Raw genomic sequence first — 27,558 nt, 5'->3', positions numbered from 1 at the left:
AATGTTGGCATTCTTTGGGGCTTTGTCTTTTTCCCCCCACTTCACTTTCCCCCCTTCTGGAGTTAATCATCCATTTTTATCTCTTTGTTGAGATAAAACTCTTTGTATTTATTTTGACAACTCCCAGGATTTTTCTCTTGAACTCCAGACCTATGTGTCTGTCTGCTGGATATCAAACTGAGTGTTTTGAAACTGGATACATCATCATTACCTCCCTTCCTGTTTTTGCAAGTAGACCGAGTTAATTAATTACTCTTATCAGTAATTAAGAAAGGACTTATCCCTGTTGCTTCCTTCACCCATATCCCAGGCATTCAGTCAGTAACTTAGTCCATCTGATTTTACATCTCAAATATCTCTGAAACATACCTGGTTTCTTCCACACCCATTGCTACAGCCTAGTTTAGACCACCATTTAAAAACTGATGGGATTTCATAGTACTAAGTGATTTCCCTGGTTTCATCCTTGCCCTCTTTTCCATTTTCAGTTTGTGGTTGGAGTCATCTTTTCAAAACACGTATCTGACCCTGTCACCTGCCTGCTTAAAACCTTTAGTAGCCTTTCTTCATCTTTAAGATCCTTCATGTAGTTTACAGCGTTCTCCATAATCTGGTCCCTTGCTGCTTCGGTACTATTCTGCCTCAACCCTCTTCATTCCTGTCATTTTCAACTTCTTATGGTTCCTCATTGTGCTAATCCTTGTCTTTTTGTATTCATTCCATGCCATTTTGCATTTTCCTCTGTCTGGAATGAGTAGCAGTATCTCCCACCTTTACTCACAACCAAATATTGACAATTACCCATGTTTGGTTCAGTGCTCTTTACCTACTGGCTGTTGCCTTAACATAGAATTCCTGTTGAGGTTTTTCCCTAAGTCCCTAGATGAGGTTAAATTCCTCTGCTACTTGCTCTCGTAACATTCTTTACTTTCTCCTTGCACTCATCACATTTGTAATTTTGTTTTTACTGACTTTCTAGCCTATTAGCTCTGTGAGAGCAAGAACTCTTGTCTCATTCAGTGCTCTATCTTCATTGCTTGGTGTGATGCCTTGCACATTGAAATGGAACAGAATTCTAGTATATTTTAATTCTATTTTCATTCTAGGTGAATAAGTCCCTAATTTTAGAATTAAAAATTGTTGGAAAAATTAGGATTTGGTATAAAGAAATAATACTACAGTTACCTCTTTCAGAAACATGAGGAATCTATACAGCTATATAAAACATGTATTCCTTACAAGCTGTGTAGAAGAAAAACGAATCACGTGTGTAGTACTCACTGAGTACTTGATAGTGCTAAATCAAGAGTGAGAGAATAGATTCCATGTAGCTGATATTTTCCCCAGAGGGGGTTAATCCTTTGCATATTAAAAGAATTTAACCTCAAAGACATGAATGGAAGTGAAATAAGCCAGACACAAAAGGACAAATATTTCATGATTCCACTTAATACGAGGTACCTAGAATAGTCCAAAGGCCTGGGGAGGAGAAGTAGTGGGAGATTACTGATTAATTGGTACAGAATTTGAGTTTGGGATGATGAAAAATTCTGAAGATGAATAATGGTGACGGTTGTACAACAGTGTGAATGTATTTAATGCCAATGAACTGTACACTTAAAAATGGCAAATTTTATGCTAGATATCTTTTACCATAAAGTAAAAAGTAAACCAATGACATACACCTATGAAAATCGGAGAGTGGTACTATCTGGATATAGAAGAGAGGATGATGTCATTTTACTGTTATTTTTTTTTTCATTTTTACTTAAATATTTACTAGATAAGTTGTATTTATACTTACTCTATTATAGTCATTTTCAAGTCTTAGTCCTATTTCTTAATGCTACTATAAGTATTTATGTTGGTTACATATTACTCCCAACAGGCTAATTTAGAACAGAAGATTTCAAGTACATTTCAGTGTAGGTTCTGTCTTAAGAATGGAAATTCTTTATTAATTATCATTTTTGGCTTTTTGTCACTTAATCTTTGGGATCTGTGATTCATTCAGCAAATATCTATTGTGTGCCTACTATAAAGCAGACACTATTTTGAGCATTTGGAATGTAGCAGTGAACGAAACCAACCAAAATCGCTGTCTTAATGTAGCTTACATTTTAATGTTCCTCATTCCTTATTGTGAAGAAGTTTTCATTTTGTGAAAATTATTCGTGGGCTTTTCAGTAACTTTGAACCCTGTGCATGTAGTACAGCACCCCAAAATCAGGAACTGATACCCATGCTTGTTTGTCCTGATGTGTCCTCTTTTTTTTATAATCTCTATAGGTTAATAGGTTAATATTCTCTATAGAATAGATTACTACTTAATGCCCAACAAACATTTTAAGTTAAAAGTTCTGGACTTACTAGTATAGAACTTATTAGACTAATAGATTACAGTTGACTCAACACAGGTTTGAACTATGGGTCCACTTATATGCTGATTTTTTTTTTTTTTTACAGTTCAGTACTGTAAATGTTTTCTTTTCCTTATGATTTCTTACTAATGTTTTCTTTAGCTTACTTTATTGTAAGACTACAGTGTAAAATACATACAATATACAAAATACCTGTTAATTGACTGTTTATGTTATTGGTAAGGCTTCTAGTCAGCAGTAGACTATCAGTAGTTAGGTTTTTTGGGGGTCAGAAGTTATATGTGAAGATTTTGAACTGTGTGGGGGTTGGTGCCCCTAATTACCATGTTATTCAAGGGTCAACTGTGTACTTATTTATTTTTTAAAAAATGGCTGATTAATCATGCTGTTTTAATTTCTTAGAGACATCCATGTTACATCTGTATTTGATTATGTCATTTCTGATTTTAATGAATTGTTTCTTTGCCATTTATTTAACAGAATATGATTTTGGCACGTTATTTAAAGTACATGTAAACTAGAGGTGATAATATTGTCTGTAAAACAACTAGTGCTTTTTCTTATACACAGTATTAGTTTCCTTTTTCTTTTCTTCCCTAATCCGCATTGTAGTTGTTTCTTTATAAAGGACGAACTTATGTTTTGTTGAATCCACATTGCTATCCAAAAGCTTGTTTCTAGTATTATTAAGTACCTTCTGTTCCATATTGGAGCATGCCAGCTACCTCCCACCCCCTGTACCCTGTTGTCCCTAGGACCATTGTCATGTTCTCTTGCCTAGTTGGGGCCTGTTATTGTGATCTTCAGTGATTAAATATTAGTTCCTTTACCCAGAGTATTTCTCTTTGTATGTATTCCCCAGCCCCGTAATCTTGATTTACTGACCAAAAGACATAATAACTTTGAATAAACTGCACAAAAAATGATGCAGAATTAGCCTCTCAAAAGCAGCTGAAAGAGAGTAATAAAACAATTTTACCAGGAAAGGACAGAGGCTTAGAAAAGCAGGAAATCGTTAGAGCATCTCCTGGGAAAACACGAATTCTTGCCACTTTCCTCCTTTTATCCACTCATGTATTCTTTATAAAATTCTAACCGGTTTTCTTAAATGTTCTCTTATGTTTTCTTTCTGGATATCTTTGGTGGGGGAGAAACAATGATGGCCTTCATAACTATGCCAGTTGAGGCTTAACCTAGCCCAACATTCCCTCCCAGACTTTTCTCTCCAAAGTCCAAGTAGGCCCAGGCTCCAGAAAGACAGGATTGAGGGAGTTGCTGGACAGTGGCAGATCACCAGTCTACCAGCACTATACCTTAATCTTGTGCCTTATTGCCCTTTAAAGATTTAAATGTTTGGCTCAACAGTCAGTCCTCTTTAACTTGTTTTTTCCCTTCAATTTCTTGATTAGTAATAACCAAAATCTGTTCTGACTGATTTCTAGACCTTTCTCATTTTTCCATTCCTTCATGCCCATCCCTCCATGTAATATTTCCTTAACAGATTTCCAGTTAATAATCTTATCTTCTTTATTTCAACCACTGCTAGAATATTCCTCAAACACTGTTTCTCATTGTGCCGTCCTTTTATTCATTGTATCGTAGTGGATCCCTGTTGTTCATCAAATGAAAATTTCTGTTCGATCTTTAAAGTTTTTTTCTGTTGCTGCAGTGAAGTATTTTTGTAAGTACTTTTTATGAATTTTTTTACCTTTATTTTAGCCTCATATAGAAGAGGACAGATTATATCTTTGTCTTGGTGTTCTTCATTGCAACTAAGCTAATACATGGTAGATTATCAAAACATGATGGACCGGTTGAGAAGTCCTGAGTGATAAGTCAAGATGCACCTTAGGACTGAGTTGATTATTTTCTTAGAACAGTTTAATTAATTCAGGTGAATCATAGTAATTTTTCTGTTAAATTTGATAGAAGTAATAAGTATCCTAAATAGCATGACGTCTGATTACATTTGTATTTTTATTTGGAGAAAAATATTACAGAAAGATTGTGCGTAGATTTGTGTTGTTTATTCTTGGTACTTACACTATAAGCTCTACTTAAAGCAATGACCTCATAAGAAATTTAAAACGTCTTAGCCTTTTAGCCTTTGATTTGCTATAAAAAGCAGTTGACTTTGTGTGGAATATTCAAAATAATGCAAAGAACATGGCTGTTTTTCCTTAAAATTCAAAAACCTATTTAGTATATATTTTTTTGAAAAAATAGTAAATAAATACGGTTTTACAAATTTTCATTTCAGTTGCTTTTGCCAAGAGTAAGTTATTTGACGTTGGTAACTGACAAAGTGAAAAAGCACTTTCAGAAGGTTATGAGACAAGAAGACATTAGTGAGATATGGTTTGAATATGAAGGCACACCACTGAAATGGTGAGTGAATTTTTCTGCATTATTAAGCATTGAGTATATGCTAGCTTTATGAAGGTATAGTGCCCTGAAGCAATTTTTAAAAAGTTATATAAAGAAATAAATCACTAGTTTAGCTCATACAATAAAGTGAATTTTAAACTATTGTTCAAATATTTTATTGAAAATATTTCTGCCTTTTTTTGGATGCATGGGAGACTGGACAGATTTGTATATATTTTCAATGATAGATTTTTCAGTGGCATAATAATAGTGTATTTGGTTATGTTTTTTTTCCCATATATATTTAAGACTCCCTAATGAATAAGTCACTCTGTGACACTATTCAGTTTTGTTTCTATCTCCAAAAATTTTATAACAGATCTTTATATACACATGATTACCTAAAATGGCATCTTTCAAACTGATTGCCACATTTAGTGCCATATACACATTTTATCTAGCCTTGGCTTAGTATTTAAAATATGTTGATTTCCTTTTTATGTGAAAAATAATTTTGATATTATATCATTCTTAAGAAACGTATTGAAAATAAATCCTAAGTCTGGGCTTATCCATGTACAGATGATGTATTTTTGTACTTCCTCTGTTACTGGGAGTTTTGTAAATTGTGCTTCCAAAAATATTTAATGAAACTGGAGAAATGACAGAGAAGAGTATAAAAAATGGTTCAAGGTATGCTGGGATGTAGGTGTTGAAATGCTTCCATATGAATGTAGTTGAATAAAAAAGTTAAGACTTAAATATGAACAATATAAGTAGGTTAAAAGTGGACTTGCTTTCTAAATCTGGAGTATTAAAATGAAGAGTTTTAAAAGAGGCTCATAAAAAAGGAAGCTAGTAGATGTTTAATAAGTGCAGCTGACTTGAGTATAAGCATTACTGAGAAATAGTGAACTTTTGGAACTCACCTTGTTGATGAATTCCCACAAATGAGTAGATTTTTCATTATGGTTTAGAAACATACAAAGTGGTATATTGTATTATTTTGGAAACAAGGAGATTTTGTATTGAGTTATAGGTCATATCTCCAACCTTTTGAGGCAGTTCTGGGAAAGGATGACAAAGTTCTTTATAGCATTCATTTTTAAATAAAAACAGTTTTGACAGGCTTCATGATCACTTATCAGACTCATTATGACTCTTGAATAGTTCTAGACCTCAGGCAGCATAGGTAAGTCAATGTTTTCTGTTTCTTTTTATTTCTCAAAAGAATTGGAGGTTTTGGAATGGGAAGGTGGCTTAAAAGAAGTATAAGAGGAGCAAGGATCAGGAGAGTAGAGGGAAAGGAAGGAGGGGGAAGGATTGTGGGTGAGTAGCAATAGAGGATATGTCTATATTCTTGACAGTTCTATCTGTATTATAGTTGGATATTGAAATTGTATTGCTCTATGTGTATTAGTTACATACACATTGTTAAAAATTCATGTGACTGACACTAGGCTTTTCAGTTTTATCAGTGTACAGTAGGGTTTCTTAACAGGGACTCTGTTGACATTTTGACATAGATAATTCTTTGTTGTGGGAGGGCTATCCTGTACATTGTAGGATTTTTAGCAGCAGCCTTGGCCTCTACCTGCTAGTGCTAGTAGCATTCCCTCTAGTCGTGATTATAAAAAATGCTGCCAGATGTCCTGGGATGAAGGGGTACAAAACTACCCCCAATTGAGAAACTCTGGAAAAGATGGGAAGCCTCAATTTAACTTTTATAAATGAATGATTGCTTAGTAATCATCCTTCAGCTGCCATTTTAACCCATCCTGTATGGTGGTTATTTTTGTATTTGATACGATTTGTATGGTGTAAGTTTGTATTCTATATCAGTAAATATTGTTTGGACCCATTTATTTCTCTCTGTCACCACAGAGTACTGATTTTGGCTTAACTATATATCATGTTTTTATTTTGTCAGTATTCATGTCTTCTGAGAATCTTTTTTTTTTATTTTTTAAAATTTATTTCTTTGAGAGAAGGAGAGAGCACGAGAGAGGGGAGGGTCAGAGGGAGAAGCAGAGTCCCTGCTGAGCAGGGAACCTGACATAGGACTTGAACCTGGGACTCCAGGATCATGACCTGAGCCGAAGGCAGTCACTTAACCAACTGAGCCACCCAGACACCCTGAGAATCTTTTATTAAAGAGTAAAAAATTAAAATTTTTCCTTCTAGAGAGCTTATGTGAAAGTAATTATATTCACATATCTTCATTTTAGGTTTTGGGGTGTTAACTTTGTATACATGATGTCACTTTCATAGTTATATCTTGCTATAAGTCATTGTATTTAATGACTTTTGATAAAACTTTTCCTTTAGTTCAGTAGTCCCCCTTTATCTGTGGTTTTGCTTTTTGTAGTTTCATTTACCCTCAGTCAGCCATGGTCTGGAAGCAGATGATCCTTCTCTGACATATTGTCAGAAGGGTGGCAGTAGTGGCCTAACACTGTGTCATAATGCTTATGTCGTTCACCTCGCTTCATCTCATCATGTAGGCATTTTATCATCTCACATTATCACAAGAAGGGTGAGCACAGTGCAGTAAGATATTTTGAGAGAGAGTGAGACCACATTCACATAACTTTTGTTGTAACTTTTTGTTATAATTGTTCTATTATAAGTTGTTAATCTCTTACTGTGCCTAATTTATAAATGAAACTTAATCACAGGTCTGTATGTATAGGAGAGAATGTAGTATATGTAGAGTTTGGTACTGTTTGCTGTTTCAGGTATCCTTGGGGCAGTCTTGGAACATATCCCCCCCCGCATAAGGGGGACTAACTCCGTATTGTTAGGTACTTCATATATTTGAGGAAGGAATAGCTTCCAGGCATGACTATAACCAGGACCTCTGGGCTAAGTCTTTTTTTTTTTTTTTTAAGATTTTATTTATTTATTCGACAGAGATAGAGACAGCCAGCGAGAGAGGGAACACAAGCAGGGGGAGGGGGAGAGGAAGAAGCAGGCTCCTAGCGGAGGAGCCTGATGTGGGGCTCGATCCCATAACGCTGGGATCACGCCCTGAGCGAAGGCAGACGCTTAACTGCTGTGCCACCCAGGTGCCCCTCTGGGCTAGGTCTTGATCTTGTCTCTTTTGCTCCCAAGTGTAGCAGTATTTTCCTATGTTAAAGGAGTCCTCTTCCTGTGTTAAAGGAGTCATAGGCTATCAATATCTGCCTGGCATTTATGGAGTAGGCTTCATACGATAGGATAATCATTACAGGGAAGCAGCTACCACTGAAGTTTTGTAGGACTTGGACTTTTTGAGACCATGCAAATGTCTTCAGAGTAGAGGAGCATTTATTTGAGTAAGGTGATAACATCTTTCTTATACTTGATTCTTTGGAGTTTTAAATAAATTCAAATGAGAAAGGAAACCAAACACCAGTTTAGATAATGCATAAAAGAAGGTAGAGCATAAATTGATATTACTTCTCACTCTGTTAACTCCTGTTCATATTTATTATTATAAGTGCTTAAATATCTGCCTGAGATACCTGAGCATGGGCTCTTGTATCTTAAGCAGTAATATGTAAGAGGTGCTAAGTAAATGTTTGTTCAGTGGGTGAATGAATCTAAATTGGTTCCTTCTTTTTATTGAGAAGATGAGGCTGAAAGAAGTAAAATAACTTGTTCAAATGAGTGAGTAGGACCAGATTTCGAGTCTCAGTTAAGGACTTTTTCCACCACACTGCTGATATTCTATTTGTTAGTTGTTGTTTTCTTCAATTCTGTTATGTTTTCTCTAAATTGCTTGTGTTATCTGTCCATATTAGAATAGAAAGATACTTAAGAACAGTGGTGACATAATGAATACTTAATATATTGTTGATTTGTAGAGAGAATCTGAGGGGCTTTATTTGATTACTATTTTATCCTCGCAGTCCTTTGTCTCCTTAAGTTTTAAAAATTATGTGGCAAATAAAAAGTGTTGATCTAGCTCATTGAGCAAGGATTTCTTTTTCTTCTTTCTTTTTTTGTAAGAGTGATTTGAGTTGATCAGTCAGCAGAGGGTGCTCTAACATTGCATTTTGAAAAGGCGAAGGTTATTTGTAAATCAAGTGTTCAAAGTTTGTATTTGTTACTTTTATATTAAAATTATTTTAAGAGAACGGTTCCTGGTTCTTCTAAAGAACATTTAGTTTGTATATCCTAATATTGGTTGTATCTTAGGCGTTCAATATAAATTTTAGAAAAAGCTTTTCTTTTTGTCAATTATAAAAGCAAGTGTCTCTAATAGAATATTATTATTTTGTGTAAATTGACTTATTTTCAGGACTGGTTGTTGAAAGTAAGAAGTTGAAACTACCTTTTGAATTAAACCCCAAAAAAGCAAACACTGATATTGATCTTAAACATAGACCTAACAGAATGACCCAGAATTTAATACTGTATCTATCTGGTTTCAAAAGTAAATTTTAACAAAATAACCTCTTAATTATAAATACTGTGCAGGCTCTTCTCTCTTATGGATTGTCTTTTTTCTAAGGTTGTGAATTTCTAAAATTTTATAAGTTCTGTGAACTTGAATTTTGAAATGTAATTTACTTAGCATTTGAGACAGGTAGTATCCCCTTGGCTGTTTTTGTACTTTTTCATGCATAAGAATAGGTTTAGAAAGCTGTGAAACACAGTGCTAATTTACAGTGGTTTGTGTTTGTTCCATAGGTAAATGAAGGCAAAATTGATTGTAAACATTAAATTACTTTGGTGTACCTTTGAGTTGTCTTTTTTTTTTTTTTAAACATGGGGCTTGAACTTGTGACCCTGAGATCAAAACCTGAGCTGAGATCAAGAGTCGGATGCTTAACTGACTGAGCCACCCCCATGTCCCAATTTGAACCTTTTTTCTTCCTTCAATGAAATGTAATCCTGTTTCCAGTGAATCACTAGTAGACTTATGAACAGGATGCATTTACTTCAGTGAGATGGAGTAGGACAATAGTTCTCTCTAGTATATGGGGAAACTTTCTTTCAATGCTGATGTTAGAATACTGCTTTGCTATCTGACTGCAGATGTTTAGACTACTGAGAGCACCCTTGGCTGACTTAGGAACATATCCGTTATTGCTATACATGTGGCCGGTATGTGTGTATGTATTTTAGCAGTAATGAAAGGGTAAAGAAAAAAGACCTTATGCAAAGAAAAATGAAAATATTACTCATTTTGAGAACTGAATTTAGAAAAGACTAGAGCAATTTAAGGAAGAGAAAGAAAATGAATAAAGTGCGAAAATAGACCTAACGCTAACTATTCTGGTACAGTGAGTTTTTATCAGGCAGTAGGTTGAACCTTTACTAGTTGGGCCCTCTTCTGGGATATATTCCAGGTTGATATCCTCACCACTTCCTTTTCTCTTAAATTTAGGTTAGATTGGCAGGAGTAGCAACATAACAGATAAATGGTTACATTATGGTTTACTTACAGTTATGGCTTATGTGGTTTCTATGTTGTGGGTTAGGAGCCTCCTGACAAAACTATGTAGAATATCTGTTTAGAGGAGTTGTACAAATTAGTACTTTTGAAACCCTTGATGTAAATTAGATTATAGTGTAAGAGAAATTCAGTACCTTTAAGTCTTGCCAGTTCTGTTTTCTATTATAGATTTTCTTGCGTATTAATAGACTCATCAGAAATGAGCAGTCTTGGAACCAGTTAATTCAGATAGTATATTTGTTTGGAGCTAGTATCCTTGCGTCAAAATCATTCTGACATATCCATCTGCATTGAGCCACATACAGGCTGTACATGTAGACTTTGATAATAGAAGGAAGTAAGTAGCTGTTTCTGCTGCAGTTTTATTTTTAAAGTTTATTACAGGATAGTAGTTATATTTAGAGTGCTTTTATGTTGATACTTTACATACATTTATAATTAAATGTAAGTATTAGAAACCATAATATTTAAATTTCATCCTAATCTTTAGTATATTGGGAAAAATAGTCATCATTTATCATCTGAGACCAGTGAACTTTAAAAAATATATATATATATTTAAGTTATTTTATAAATAACTTAGAGAAAAGTAAAGGAATAGTGTATGACAACTTTATTAGAAATTTTAAAAAGCATTTAGATACAGCACATTCGGATTTACGCTCCATATTTTCCTGGTTTTGAAGGTATGGATAACGGAAATGGGCAGTGTCTTCTGAATGCAACTAACTACCCATTAGTTGTCATACATTCAAATAGACTTCGAAGAGGTTTTAGCTTATTGTGACTTCTGGCTCTTCTTGTGCTAAACAGCAATGATTAAAGAAATTTTTAAACCTTTGACAAATCATGATTTTGTTGTAAAATATCGTTTACATTAGTAAATACCAGTTAGAATGATCAGTTCAATACTTGTTCATTTCTACATCACGTAATTCCTTCTAGTTGTCTTTGGTACAAATCTGCCTTTAGCTCTTGCTCACTTACTATCAGGTAAATTGCGGTGCACAAGTGGTATAAAAGATGAAAAAATACAATCACACATCTTTTTAACAAAATGGTTCAGGTTTTTGTCATAAAATATTGCATGATGAATTTCTTGCCATTGAATGAGTAAGTGGATAAGAATGCCATGTCTTTTAGAAATAAATCATTCATTAGTTTTTGAATTCTGTAAAATTCACCTAGAATATTATCTAATGACTTGTAGTCTGATATTTCACTTAAATGATCAATTTTACCACTGTCATTAAAGTCCAAAGTACGGCTGTCTCTGTTAAAACCTTCTGATTTATGTAATAATTGTGTAACATCTTCCCTTGTCAATTTTCCTCTTTCCCATTATGCATGGAAAATTAGACATTTTGAATTTTCAGCTGTATTAATGATAGATAAAAGCAGACTCCAAAGATGGGGTCTGCATCCTTATTTTATACTTCCTTGAAATATGATGTAATATTCTAGGTGAAACACTGAGAAAATGGAAGGATTCATTATTGTATCATCCTTCTAGGCATGCCATTATTCTTCCAAATTGTTCCTATTTTAGTCTTTTTTTTTTTTTTAGCATAGTTGGGCATAATTGATAAATAATGATGAAATAATTCCTAGAATGGTGAAATAGAATTCCTGGAATAGAATGAGGACTAACAAAGGTCTGTTTTGTAAAAATACAAGGCATCATGTAGAGCTTGTACAGTTTGAAGAAGTTCAGAGAGAAGGATCAGAATTGAATAGAATCTATAACTTTTCTGTAATGCAGTATTTTTGTTTTTCAAATTACTATTTTTATTTTAGTTTTTGACAGACCAGGGTTTTTTTTCTGGGTTCTGAAATGTTTCTGAAGGAAACATTCTATTATTTAGGTAGTCTAAAATTTCCTTCAGTATTCATATTTGGTTATGAAAGATTTGTGTTAGATGCTAACTTTCAAATAGGGAGGTTTAAGGGTTATTATTAAGAGATACAACACATATATGACTAAGACTACCCACTGTTTTATTTTACTAGTAGGGCATTCATTCTAAATTCTTTCTAAATAACATGATCGCTAGTGATTGATGACTTTTCACCAGTTGTATTATGTAAATGTAAGCAAACATAACTAGTATTAGTTAATATTTGAATCTTGGTTAGGCAGTGTATTGGGTCATTCATTTTGAGGGGAATTAGATGTATTTCCAAATTTTTCTGCTTCTAAATCTAGGAATAACTCACTAACATGTAAAGAACAGGACTGTCGTACATGACACCAAGTAGTCCTCTTTTTGCCTTTGTCGAAAGTATTGTTTAATTCTGTTTCATTATTGAAGCCACTTTAGATTCTTTAAAAGGATGATTTAAAAAATAAGATTTGTTTGTTGAAATCTGCAAGGTTTATATTATTGCTCAATAATTTGCTTCACTGTAAGTAATGGTTATATTTGGAAGTGTTCTCTTATTTAGGAAGTCCAGAATTTATTTTTGTAAAAAACTTTAGTCTTAGGTTGCAGAAAAATATTGTGTGACTTTGGAAAATGTTGACATGTTGTTATTATGGAAAAAGCAGGTTTTAGTGTTTTGTAAAGGATAAGCCTAATCTATATTTACATATGTATGCATAAATAAAAGACTCACATTCAATAATGTTAATAGTAATTACCACAAAATAGAGATGGCATGCTTTTTAGGTGCTTTTCTTAGTTCTTAAGTTTTTCTAATATTTTAAGTTGTTATAAAAATTTTAAAGATACATTTAAATAAGCTTTAAAAAACTGTACAATGTGAATACTGGGATGGTAATCAGATACTGCAGTAGGGTGATGTAATGGTGGTCATGCCTGATAAGAGATGCTTTAGCACAATCCCATTGTATATATCGAGGCTTTAATGAATGAAATGCTTAGAAAAAAACTGATACCTGGAAACTCTACCATATTAGCTTAGGCAAGTAACTGTAAAATGTTATCATTCTATGATTTGTGATTAATAGCCCCCTGACATTTGGTATTACAGTATGTGCTGAAATTTATTTTGGAGTTGTAGTTATAACTTCAAAATATTCTTTCTTAAAATGTACTCTTTCATTTTTAGGCATTATCCAATTGGTTTGCTGTTTGATCTTCTTGCATCAAGTTCAGCTCTTCCTTGGAACATCACAGTACATTTTAAGGTATAGTTTAAATAGCATTTCCCATTTCTCCCACTTGTGGTATTTAGTCAGTAGACTTAGAATAGAATTTTTTTTAAGTGAAGTTGTTTATTGCTTCTCTTATGACACTTTTTAATGGCTAAGCTGCCGCTAGTGTTCGTTCATGTATCTTTCGATTTATTGTTACTCTTGGCAGAGCCATTTAAACATTTAATATATGAATGCCTATTTGTTGGAGCTGAATACACTGTTTAAAATTTGTGATGTTTTGTAATGTTAATATTCATTAAAAAAAATCTCAAATAGGAAGAACAAAATCCTGAGTGTAGCTGTGGGCGTGGGATTGGGGAGGGGTACAGCTTAATGCTGTTGAGTAACTCTAAGGATATTTTGATTGAATTGTGAGAAGGGTTAGGAGACAGAACTCCAAAGACTTGATCTGAGTGTGTTTTGAGAAATTTTAATTCCTGTAGTTTTTAAGACTAGTACAGATTTTTTGTAACTTAATTTTGTCCTAATGGTTTATAAAGTGGTCTGTCTTTCCCCTTAACCACCTTGATTCTTCAGTCCCTTCTCCCCAAGCAATTCACAAATACCATTGAAGGATTGAAATACCTCAATTAGTTGATCACTAGGCAGTGATTCTCAAAGGGCGATGGATTGTGGGAGGGAAGCATGTTAAGAGTTTGAAAAGTCATTTTAGGTATCAAATTTGCTTTTCTGTAAGGGGCACTCCTTCAAAGTCACTGTGCAAAAGCTGCTTACCTATTCTTCCTAAGATGCTTTCCTTCCCATTTTACTAAAATGGAGTGTCTGGGTCATTGGCATTTATTTTTCTCTCATTTGCACTCGTGTGCTCTGCACAGTAGCATGTTACCACAGATTTTAGTTACCACAGAACCAGAGTGAGGATATGGTTCTGATATGCATGACTTTCAGTTACCATGGTACCATGCAAAGCAAAGACTGCCTGTATATATAATTTAAGTTTAGAACAGTATGAAGATAGGGGTGCCTGGGTGGCGCAGTCATTAAGCGTCTGCCTTCGGCTCAGGGCGTGATCCCAGCGTTCTGGGACATCGGGCTCCTCCACTAGGAGCCTGCTTCTTCGTCTCCCACTCCCCCTGCTGTGTTCCCTCTCTCGCTGGCTGTCTCTGTCAAATAAATAAATAAAATCTTTTTTTTTTTTTTTTAAAAAGAACAGTATGAAGATAAAACTACTCCAAGTATGATGAGTGTAGAGGTTCCGTATTGAACATGTTAATCTTTCCCATTATGTTGAAAAATAATTCCCATAATTAGATTATTTGTCTGAGAGATGGATGTACTAAGACTTTGGAATCTAAGTTAAAATACATCATAGCTACCCATTTATTTATTCATTGAACAACTATCAGAAGTCTGCTGTGTGCCAGCCAGGCACTATCTAGATGCTTGGGATACATGAGCGAATGACACAAAGACACTCAAATACTGAGACACTTTATGGTACCTACCTGGCACTACATACCAAGCCCTCTGTAATTACTGATTGAGTGAATCAGTGGATTGTAATAATGATAGGAAAGGCTTAGAATTGTTTTGATTGTTTTAGTGTAGTGGTTCTCAAAGCAGTCTGTGGACCGACAGGGGTACCCAGAAGCTCTTGGAAAGGATCCATGAGGTCAAATCTATTTCCGTAATAATAAGATGCCGTTTGCCTTTTCCTCTGTGTTTACATTTGTACTGATCTGCAGAAGAGGTGGTGGGTAAAACTGTGGGCACCATGGCACAGAGCAGGGCGGTGCACCACACTGTGCAGCAAGTGGTTATTGTCATCTTCGCTGCCACACACTTGCAGTAGAAAGAATATCAGTTTCACTTAAGACTGTTCTAGATGAAGCAGTACAAATTATCAAGTATTGTTAATCTTAACTCTTAAGTCCATGTCTTTTTAATCTCCCGTGTGTTGAAATGGAGAGTACATACAAAGCACTTCTGTTCTATGTCAAATATGATGGTTGTCTTAAGGAAAATCACTTATGCCCTTGTTTGAGGGCAAGCTGAACAAGCCACTTTTTTCATAAAACAGCATTTTTTTATTTTAAAGAGTGACTGATAAAGTATGGTTATTCAGACTTGGGTATATTTGTAAGACAGTTTCTTAAAATAAGTGAAGTGAATCTCTCACTGTTAGGACAACAGTTTTTGTTGCCAGTGATAAAATGTGAACTTCTAAATGAAAGTTAGAATTTTGGAAAACATATCTGCTACCATGACCTTGACAGCTTTATTATTCTTAAAACAGTTTTCTGTTGAGATTTTTGGTCCTTTTAACAGATCTGATTTTTAAGAAATTTTATGTAATGAAATGTGTCAGCGTTTAGAGAAGATCTACATTAATTCAGTAAACAAATATTTTCCAAATGGTCAATGCATGATGTAACAAAATAATGCATGTGAAAAAGAACCATTCAAAATGCAAGGTCAGAATTAGAGATTTTAATGTAACAGAGATCAAAATGTTTATTGATAAGCTTTCAGATTCCATATAATGTTATAATAAACTATACTTATTGAATCTGGTGGAGTATCAACAAAGAATATCCACAAATCTGAAGTCTGTTAAAATGCTACCCTTTTTCCAGCTACATATTTTTATAAGCTTGTATATTTATACAAATTAGTCAAAACAACACTGTAGAGCATTGAATGTAGAAGCAAATAATTCATCTATTCTCTACAAAGTCAAACATTAAAGATATTTGCAAAACTGTACAACAGTGCCAATATTCTCCCCAAGTTTTTGTTGTTATTCTAGAAAATAGTTATTTTTCATAGAAAATATGATTTTTATGTTACATATAATGGGTATATTCTTGGCATTTTTAAATGAATTACTCTTTGAGGTCTTTGGTTGGTCACCATATTCTTCCCAGATGGGAAGTTTATTAGAGTAATCAAATAGAAAGCAGAATCTTAGAGCTAATAAGGATATTATAGAGGGTGTTTTAAATTTGCTCAAGCTACCTATGTATTTCTATCGGCTATTCTTACACTTTCTGCCCCTGGCCCATATTGGAGGAAAATTATTGTCCAGATTTCTTTCTGTATACTAAGTTCCCTTTATTTAGGATTGTAAGACTTAGCTTTCCTCAAAAGTTGTCCCCAAGTGTTTAATTGATGGCTTATACTGATTAATGTAGGCCCATTTCTGTTGTACTACTTTATGGCTTTTGATTGATTATAATGAAACTGAGTAAGACATTTGCAGGTAGAAAAGCAAATGCTTTTAGAGTGAGGAAGCAGGGTTTTGTTTTGTTTTTAGTTTCTAGATAATAGTTTAACAGTGATTGAATTTATTGAGTAACTATGTCAGTTGATTTTTCAGTATGTATTTTATCTTTTATGATATTGAGTATATCAAATGATGTCTGTATTTTAACCAGACTGCTTGGAATTTGTTTTACAGTTGTTTTCAAAGATATTAATTGATTTTGATTAGGTTTTATGCAATAATAAAGAGACCAAGTCTCCAAGAGACCCCTCCCCCTGGCCTCTACCGGGCACACACATTTGATCATTTTGTGGTTCAGACTGAATTCTTGGGGGAGAATACCTGCTAAATAGCTTTTGGGTATTTTCTCTAATTTTTAATGGACTGCTGCTTGTCATTTGAATAGATATATAATATTCATAGTAAATTTTAATGTCTAGAGCGGTGTTCTTCAGATGCTAATGTGCATACAAATTACCTTTGTGTCTTGTTAAGGTACAGATTTTGATTCTGATTCCGCAGGTTTGGGCTGAGGGCAGAGGTTCTGTATTTTTATTTTTTTAATTTATTTTTATTTTTTTATTGGATTTTTAGACTTTATTGCACAAGTTCATCATATATTCTCAGTCGGCAAGATGTTGACACATGAGCATGTTTTATTAACAGCTACCATAATGAGTGCCATTCCAAAAGAGTAAAAGTATTTAGTTGACAGAAAACCCTTCATGGATGAAATACTAAGTGATTGTCAGCCATACTCTGAGCCTTACATTTTATTTTCTTATTTACAGTAGGAGACCTGGCAGGACTTAACTTCTAGCTAATTGATCCTTGGACTTTGTTCTTCATGATGCATGTTATGTAGTAGCATAATTTCATTACATCTTATCAATAAAAGCATTATTTAGCATTGTAGGAGGATTTGTTCACCAGCTTCCCTTATTTTCAGGCTATACATTTAACTCAACCTGAGCAAAAATTCATTTCACAAACACAAAGGTGTTAACATAACTTTCTCCCCATTACACTTTCTTGACTTTTGAAGAATGCTCCCACCTCACTCTGATTATCCAAATGTGTATACAACATGAAATACCATCTCATCCATCATAGGTTCATTCATTTCATTAACAGCAATAATATTAATAATTTTCATAATTTGACAGGAATTTGCATCTAAGCCACAAATAGCAGTAGTAGAATTAACAACTACTTATTTCAAATGACTACATGGATGCCCCCCCATATCATACATTTGAAGAATCTTCTTACATAAATGTAAAATAAGAAGGGAAGGAATCAAACCTCCTCCAGCTGGTGCCAAGCCAATATCATAACTACTATATATTTCTCAATTAGTGAGGTATTAGTAAAAATTATATAACTTTATCAAAGTGAAATTATAGGTTCAAACACTTATATCTTGGTGACATAATCCATTCCAGCTAGGTTTCCAGGATGCAACATCACCTGTTGTAGAAGAACTTTTACACTTCATGATGTACATTAATGATTATTCTCCTGATTAGCTCCTTAGTGATGTACGTTATTTCATTAATGTAACAGATAACCTAACACTCAAGTACAATAGATATACAAGAAGTAGAAACAGCTTGAACTATTCCACTAGCCACTGTCCTAATCTTGTCTTACCATCACTACAGTTTCGTTATTTAATAGATGAAATTAATAATCCTTCCCTAACTGTAAAGACTATGGGTCATCAATGATCCTGAAGCTATGAATATATAAATATTTATTATTTTCATCATGATAAGTGTACTCTTTAATACCTATCCCTTATTTTCACTATCCCCCAACCCATCTCCACTCTGGTAGCCATCTGTTCTCTGTAGCTAACAGTCTGTTTCTTGGTTTGTCTCTTTTTTTTCCTTTGCTTGTTTGGTTTCTTAAATTCCACATATTGGTGAAATCATTTGGTATTTGTCTTTCTCTGACTTACTTTGCCTAGCATTATACTCTCTAGCTGTATCCATGTTGTTGCCAATGGCAAGATTTCATTCTTTTTTATGGCTGAATAATATTCCATTACACACACACACACACACACACACACACACACACACACATTTCTTTTTTATCCATTCATCTATCGGCGGTCACTTGGGCTGCTTTCATAGTTTGGCTATTGAGGTTCTATATTTTTAACAAGTTCACAGGTAATGCAGTGTTACTGGTTCAGCAGACCACATGTTGATAACAAGAGTTTGGAGAACAGTGCAGATTTAAATGTTAATATTGTGTAAAGAACCAAAAGGTTGTAAGGATGATTCAGAAAATTAATGTTTTTAGAAATTTTATATTATTTTTGGAATTCTGAGAGAGAAACATTACATAATTGTAAAGTGTTTACTGCTTTAAAACATAGATTTGGATATTTACTTTGCTTTCTTTCTCCATTTACCAAAACGAGTGAAAATGGTAACTTCTTCAGACTTCTAATTAGCTTAAAGAACATTATGATCCCTAAACTTCATTAGCTTACTGAGAAAATTATCTTATTTCTTGTTCTTCACTTTTTAATTAAAAAAAATTTAAGTCTGTATTGGAAAAGTTGAGAGTTGTCTAGTGAACATCCACCTACCTTTTACCTGGATTTGCTAGTTGCTAACATTTTGCTACTTTGGCTTTCTCTTTATGTTTTTTTTTCTTCTAATATTTACATTATTCCTATGCATATGCTACTTACAAAGCTTTATGGTAATAAAAAAGTTGCTTACACTGTGTGGAATTTTTAAAAAGAGAAATTTGTTACATGATTCAAAAATTTAGTAGCATCAGGTGAACATAGTGGGTTCTTTAAAATGCCTAGTTCTATTGCATATCCTAAATAAAGTTTAATGAGTAAACAAAGTCAACAATACCTTGGTGTTTTTCTTTCTCTTCTGATAACATGGTGCTAAATTGGTGTATTTTGGTTTTGATAAAAGCATAGATTTTAGTTTTAAATTTTGATAGTGATTATTTGATAGTGATTAAGAGCTCACATTTGCTAGGTAAAAGAGGGTCAGTGTTACGGTAAGTGCTTCTGTGCAAAACACTGCTGAATGATGGTGACTAGACAAAATTAGGTTTTTGGACCAAGGTATTCTCTGTCTTTCTTACAGTGCTTGGAAGGCACTACCACTGGTTCTGACTGTTCTTTAAATATATTTGTATGACAGCCCACACCCCTTTTCTCATGGTCTCGTTCTCTCTTGCTAGGCCAAGAGCCACCCTCTTTGTACCTCCCTGAGGTAATTTACTATATTTCTGCTTTTTCCACTGTGTGTTGATGACATAGGTCTGAGGTAGCTTTCCTTGTTCTTGAGTGCACTTCATGGTCATTCCCATGCTTCTGCATGTACTTGCCAGCTCTGAATATTGGTAGTTGTTTTGTAGTATCTATCAGTAGTGTATTATATTAGTTTTCTGTTTCTGTGTAACAGATCACCACAAATGTAACAGCTTAAAATAACACAAACTTATTATCTCACAATTTCTGTGGATCTTCTGCTTAATGCCTCACTGTAATCATTGTGTTGGCTGAGCTACATCCTTGCCTGGAGACTGAGAATCTTCTTCTAAGCTCACTCATGTTGCTGGCAAGATTCATTTCCTCTTGATTGTAGGGCTCAGGGCCCTTTCTTCTGTTGACTGTCAGAGGCTGCACTCTGCACCCAAAGGCTGCTTGAAGTTCCTTGCCATGTGGACTTTCCCAGTATGGCAGCTTACTTCATTCGGTCAACAAAAAGTCTTTAGAACTAGTCTTGTAGCAAGATTGGAGTTTTATATAGTGTGACTTAATCACAGAAGTAAGATCCCAAAGACTTTGCTGTATTCTTTTGGTTAAATGCAAATCAAGATCCTGTCTATAGCCCATGGGAAGGGATTACAGAAAGGTGTGAAGGAGGTGGAGAGGATGGAGGGTCATGTATACTTAAAACATATGGTTTGTTTAGTCATTAATTTATTCATCAAATATTTATTGAGGTTAACATCTGCTTTTCAGCTGTGACAGAGTAATTGGATTGGATTTTTCCTCCAGCCATAAACAGCTATAAAACTGGACAAAATATATGAAGTAGAGCTCTTTTCAGGCACTGGACATTAGAGAGAAAGAGAACAAACAAGGTGAGCACCACATTTAGCCCATCTCTGTGTTTCAGGATAGTTTCCTGACTGTGTTATGGGGAGTGGAACTCAAGCAGGGAACCCAGAGCAGGGAAGTCCTGCTGAGTTAAGGATGCAAAGATTGGAGTTCTGGGCTACTGAAGCAGCTGGAATTTGCTGAGGAGGGTTTCAGAAAATTGTAAGTGTGAGTTTCCCAAAAGTCCTTTAATGAGAGTTGGTCTGCACATTCATAGGCAATATTCCTCAAGGTCAGATAAGAGAATGCATGTTAGAGTGGGACAAGCCCCATTATACCTGGAGATGTTGGATTCTACTCCATCTAGGGTAGAGAGAGACCTAGTTAACATACTAAATATTTATCTGAGATCAGAAAGATCATGCTATAGGAGTAAGAATTATATCTCAGAACAGGATTAGCAAATTATGGTCTGTGCTAAATCTGGCCTGCTGATTGTTTTTGTATGGCTTGTGATCTAAGGATGGTTTTTATATATTTTAGTGGCTAGAAAAAGATTTTTAAAAAAAGAACAGTATTTTGTAAAACTTGAAAATTACGTGGAATATAAATTCTGGTGACTATAAATAAATTTGTTTTAAAATGCAGCCATCCAGGGGCACCTGGGTGGGTCAGTCAGTTAAGTGTCTGCCTTCAGCTTAGGTCATAGTCCCGGGGTCCTGGGATTGAGCCCTGCTCAGCAGGAAGTCTGCTTCTCCCTCTCCCTCTGCAGCTCCCGCTCTGCTTATGCTCTCTCACTGTCTTGCCCACTCCCTCTCTTGAATAAATAAATAAAATCTTTAAAAAAAAAATAAAATGCAGCCATCCATGCTATTTCATTTACATACTACTTTTGGGCTACAAGGGCAGAGTTGAGCACTTGCTATAGACACTGCGTGGCCCACAAGTCTGATACCTTTACTGTCTAGCCTTTTATAGAAAAAGTTTGTCAACTCCTATTAAAGAGTAAGGATTGCTCTGGATCTGCTCTAATAAAGCCTAAAATTAGGCCTTTTTAGGATCAAGGAGAAGCACTAGGCAGAACAAAACTCATCAAGGAAGATAGTGTAATCTAGAATCCTCACACCATATTTAGTGTCCAGCATACAACCAATATTTACTATACATGCAAATAAACAAGAAAACTTGAACCATATCCAAGGGAAAAAATGCTGTTGATGAAAACTGATCCTGAGATAACCCACAGTTGGAATTAGGAAAAATGAATTAAAGCAACTATTAACTCAGTGACTTAAAATAAGATTACAAAATTGTAGAAGAACAATATCTGAAATGAAAAATTCACTGGATAGGCTTAATGGTGAATTGGAGATGGCACAAGAAGGATTTTGTGAACTCAAAGTCAGATCCATAGAAATTATCCAATATGAAGAATTGAGAGAAGAAAATTGGTGCTGGTGGTGGAGGGAGACAGTCCTGATGGCCTCTAGGATAATGTCAAGCAGTCTTACATACATGTACTTAGAGTCCTAGAAGAAGAGGAAAGAGGGAATGATTCAAGAAAAGTTAAAAAAAAATGTTTTTAAGAAATAATGATTAGATTCCCATTTTTTGGTTTCAAAGCTACAATAACCTAAACTCCATGATACTGGCATAAGGACAGACATAAATCAATGGAGTAGAAGTGAGAGTCAAAATAAAAACACATACATATGTGGGCAGTTGATTTTCTATATGATTGCCAAGAGAGTTCAGTGAGGGAAGGAATAGTTTTTCAACAGATCGTGCTGTGTCAGCTGGATACACACATGTAAGAGAATGAAAGTGACCTGTATAAAAAAATAAGTAGAAATAGATCAGAGACCTAAATGTAAGAACTAAAATTATAAAGCTCTTAGAAAAAAATAAATGTTGTGATGTTGGAATAGGCAGTGATTTTTTAGGTATAACACTTAAAGCACAAACAACCAAAGGAAAAAGAAAAACAGGTGAATTGGACTTCATCAAAATGAAAAACTTTTGTGCTTCAAAGGCAGTGAAAAGACAACCCATAAGAGAAAATATTTGCAAAATCATATATCTAAGAAAGATCCAGTGTCCAGAATATATAAAGAAGCCCTAGAATTCAGTCATAAAAAGGTAAATAACCCAATTAAAAATGGGCAAAGTAAAAAAAAAAAAAAAAGAAAAAAAATGGGCAAAGTATTTGAGTAGACATTTCTCCAAAGTAGATATATAAATGGCCAGCAAGCACATGAAGTGATGCTCAGAATAGTTGTTAAAAAAAAAAAAGGCAAAGAAAGACACCATTGGGTTATCCCTCTAACCTGCTAAGATAGCTATAATCAAAAAGTTGGATAACAACAGGTGTTAGAGTGTGGATTAATTGGTACTCTCCTATGTTACTTGTTACTCTTAGAAAGGTAAAATGATGCACTGCTTTGGAGAATAGTCTAGCAGTTCCTCAAATAATTAAACATAGACTTGCCATATGACCCACCAATTCCAGTCATAGTTACATACGCCAGAGAATTGAAAACACATGTCCACCTAAAAACTTGTACTGGGATGTTCATAGCAACATTAGTCATAATAGCCAAAAAGTGGAAGCAGTCCCAGTGCTCATCAGCAGCTGAATGGATAAACAAAATGTATATCTACAGAATATAGTTGACCCTTGAACAACATGGATTTGAACTGTGTGGGTCCACTTATATACAGATTTTTTTTGGATAAATATAGTACAGTATATTCTTTTCCTTAATATTTTCTATTCTGTAGCTTACTCTATTGTAAAATACAATGTATAAGACATATATCATACAAAATACGTGATCGATTGTTTATGTTATTGATAAGGCTTCCAGTCAATAGGTTATTAGTAGTTAAATTTTGGGGGAGTCAAAAGTTATATGCAGATTTTCAACTGCACGGGGAGAGATGTGGGTTGGCACCCCTAACCACTTGTTTGAGGGTCAAACAATGTAATTTGGCCATGAGAAGGAATGAAGTACTGATACATGCTATAGCATAGACGAGCCTTGACATGTCATGATAAGTAGAAGGAGAAAGACACAAAGCCTGCATATTGTGTGCATACTGTGATTCATTTGTGTGAAATGTTCAGAATATATAGAATCTATAGAGACAAAGTAAATTAGTGTGACTGCTTATAAAATGAGGTTTCTTTCTGGAGTTGCGTAATTTGATGGTGGTGATTGTTGTATACCTTGTGAATATACTAAAAACTGCTGAAATGTACTTTTTTAAATGGTGAATTAAGTGAATTGTATCTGAGTTATGTGTCAATTTAAAAGAAATAATGGTTAATAATTTTTCATATTTGGGGAGAAAACATTAATCTGTGTGTTGAAGTATCTCAGGAAATTCAAAGCAGGTAAATATATAGAAAAACAAGTATATCATAATCAGACTGGTGAAAGCCAATATAAAAAACCTATACACACACAAAAAAAAACATGACATAAAAGAGAACAATAAGTGATGATGAATGATGGCTGCTGTCTTACAAGAGATCAAAATACAATGCAGTGATATCTTAAAGCACTGGAATAAGCTATAGAGTGAAGAACGCTAGAAATGGTAAATAAAGGATAAATGTAAAAGATTACCTCATTTAACTTTTTTAAAAGGCAAATGACTATTAAAAGCAAGAATAATATAATTTTAAAGGAGGGTTTATAGTGTCTGTATAAATAAAATGTATGACCACATTTGTCTAAAGGATGGGGTCACTGAATCCGCAGTTAACTGTGTATCAAAGAAGAAATCACAAGGGAAGTTTAAAAATATTTCAAACTAAATGATAATGGAAACACAACAGAATTAAAGTTTGTGGGCTTCTCATAAAGCTTGGCTTAGAGGGATGTAAAAAGTTTCTGTAGTAGGAAAACATAGCTTACTGATATCATGAATGAAAGATGGGATATTACTACAGGTCCTACAGCCATTGAAAGGATAGTAGGATATATAATGAACAACTTTATGCTAGCAAATTTGACAAATGGACATACTCAGCAAAAATACAATTTACTGAAACTGACACAATAAATAGATATGAATAGCCTCTAAATGTATGAAGAGGTTGGATTTGTAATTAAAAATTCCTCACAGAGGGGCGCCTGGGTGGCACAGCGGTTAAAGCGTCTGCCTTCAGCTCAGGGCGTGGTCCCGGCGTTATGGGATCGAGCCCCACATCAGGCTCCTCTGCTATGAGCCTGCTTCTTCCTCTCCTACTCCCCCTGCTTGCGTTTCCTCTCTCACTGGCTGTCTCTATCTCTGTCAAATAAATAAATAAAATCTTTAAAAAAAAAAAAAATTCCTCACAGAGTGAAACTCACCAAGTTTCATTGGTGAATTTTATCACATATTTAAGGAATAAATAGTACTAATCTTCACAGACTTTTTTCAGAAAATAGAAGAGGAGGGAATATTTCCCAAATTGTTTAACAGGCCAGAGTAACTGATATAGGAACGTGTAATGGATATTAAAGGAGAAAAAAAAAACAGCCCAATATCCCTCATGAACATAAATGCGGACACTCTCAAGAAAATACTAACAAATTGAATCTAGCAGTAAAGGGTAATATACCACAACCAGGTTGAGATTGTCCCAGGAATATAAGGGTGATTCGAGTTTCAAATATCAATGAATCGATGTAATTCAGCACATTTACAGAAAAAAGTAGAAAAAATCATACAATCACGTAGATCCTTAACAAAAAAGCTTTTGACAAAATTCAGTACCCATTTGTCTTCAAAGCTCTTATCAAACTTAGGAATAGAAGGGAATCTCCTTGATTTGACAAAGAGTAAATATGAAAAGTCTATGGGTAGTTTTGCTCTACTGCAAAATAGGTTTTCCCTAAAAACAAGGTGCTGTTAAAAATCACAGGACTTACAGGGAAAATGCATTAAGGGCACAAACCCAAAAGCTTTATTAGTGATGAAAAAGATAGGGACCTAGTAAAAGCACAGTTTTACGTAGGTTAAATGGTTAAATACATAAATACTATAATAAGTTTGACACTTTATCTTGAAAAAGACTAAGTTTGCTTGTAGAGATGAGGTTCGGAAGGGTTTGCAGCTTGTCAGTTATTGTGAAGTGGTGGAAGGAAAGTTATCAAATCAGACAAAATTGTAGCATCGAATGTGGGTGAGTATAGCTTGTAATATGAATTGAGGTAGCAGATCTGTTGCTGAGATGTGTGTATTTTGTGGCTCAGTTTAGCTGTGTGCAATTTCTTTGTTCATTTAGTATTTCTTGTGGACAGTATTTACAAAAGTAACTGTGAAATTCACATTGTTCCAGTTGTTCCCTAATACATCATTTGCTTTGGAACAAATCCAAAGAACTCGAACAGTTTAAATATATACATAAATGTATGTGGTATGTGTGTGTGCTCTCTTTCTCTCCATCAAATAAATAAAGTCTTAAAAAGAAAAATGAAAACATGTTCACAAAAGACTTGTACACTAATAGCCACAGTGTGGATACAGTTTTTTTTTTTTTTTAATTTTATTTATTTGTCAGAGAGAGAAAGCGCACAAGCAGGGGGAGCGGCAGGCAGAGGGAAAAGCAGGCTCCCTGCTGAGTCAGGAGCCCAATGTGGGACTTGATTCCAGGACCCTGGGATCAGAACCTGAGCCAAAGGCAGATGCCTAACTGACTGAGCCACCCAGGCGTCCTTCTGGATAGAGTCTTAATGTCTACTAACAGGTTTTTGGGTGAACAGACTGATTTATCAATCCAGTGATACGTATAGTACTCAACAGCAAAAGGGAACTAACTATACATGCAGTAACATAGATGAATTTCAAAAGCATTATGAGAAGAAGTGAAAGATGCTAGATTACACAATATTACCTAATATGATTCTATTTGTATGTGATTATATTACAGGCAAAATTAATCTTGTGATACAAATTAGATCAGCTAGGTGGGTCAAAATAAGGGAACTGATTGCAAAGAGCACCAAAGAACTTTTTTTTTGGTGTGATGGTAATATTTTATAACTTGTTTGGGCTGACACTTATGCAGTGTTAATTTATTTAACTGTACACTTAAAATTTCTGCATTTCACTCTGTGAATTGTATCTCAATGAAGTTGACTTAATTTACAAAGTTTATTGAGAAAGCACAGGAGAGAACAGTCATGGTCTCTGCCTTGTGGAGCTTAAGAATAGTATGATCTAGGGGCGCCTGGGTGGCTCAGTCCTTAAGCGTCTGCCTTCAGCTCAGGGCATGATCTCGGTGTTCTGGGATCGAGCCCCACATCAGGCTCCTCTGCTGGGAGCCTGCTTCTTCCTCTCCCACTCCCCCCCGCTTGTGTTCCCTCTCTCGCTGGCTGTCTCTGTCAAACAAATAAATAAAATCTTTAAAAAAAAAAAAAGAATAGTATGATCTAAGAATATAAATGATATTGTAGAGTCAAGTATATGAACGTTGTGAACTTAACCTACACTTGGGAAGTAAGAAATTTCCTGGAGGAAGTGATGTCAGAACTGAACCTGAAGATGGAGGAGGATATTTTTGGGTAGTTGTGTTAAGTGGTCAAATGATGGGCAAGGAGAAAGAGTGTTCTAGGCAAAGGAGATATTTTGTGCAGAGGCACAGAAATGAGAGAGTATGACTGAAAGAATGTTTGAGCAGGTGACAGATAATCAAGATCATTGGAGCAGAGAATGTGTGTGTGAGAGAAGGGAAAGAAAATGGAATATGTGAAGTGGGAGCAGGAGATTATGATGACGAACTTAGCAGAAGATGTAAATCATTTATAACCTTGAAGGCTTCGGATGAAGTTTGATTTTATTCTAGAAGAGCAGAGCAGCTGAGGGAGAAGATCTGATTTGCATTTTCGGAAGATC

The 27,558-nt window shown here is 34.6% G+C and overlaps 1 protein-coding gene across 2 annotated transcripts in view; it reads left to right on the top strand.

The window, feature by feature from the left end:
* The window catches only part of ATG5 (autophagy related 5), a 129,424-nt gene that overhangs the window by 10,149 nt on the left and 91,717 nt on the right, over positions 1 to 27,558 (top strand). Inside the window, exons 3-4 of one of the 2 annotated variants that reach the window (XM_040627584.1) lie at positions 4,642 to 4,769; positions 13,267 to 13,345. In XM_040627584.1, the coding sequence (XP_040483518.1) occupies positions 4,642 to 4,769; positions 13,267 to 13,345 (207 nt within the window). The remainder of the gene's footprint in view (positions 1 to 4,641; positions 4,770 to 13,266; positions 13,346 to 27,558) is intronic. The other variant, XM_008704989.2, reaches the window with a different exon arrangement.

Source organism: Ursus maritimus, unplaced genomic scaffold (genome assembly GCF_017311325.1).
Source record: "Ursus maritimus isolate PB19 unplaced genomic scaffold, ASM1731132v1 scaffold_13, whole genome shotgun sequence".
Classification (NCBI taxonomy): Eukaryota; Metazoa; Chordata; class Mammalia; order Carnivora; family Ursidae; genus Ursus; species Ursus maritimus.
The sequence above is the reverse complement of the archived record's forward strand: the minus strand, read 5'-3'. Positions and strand labels throughout refer to the sequence as shown.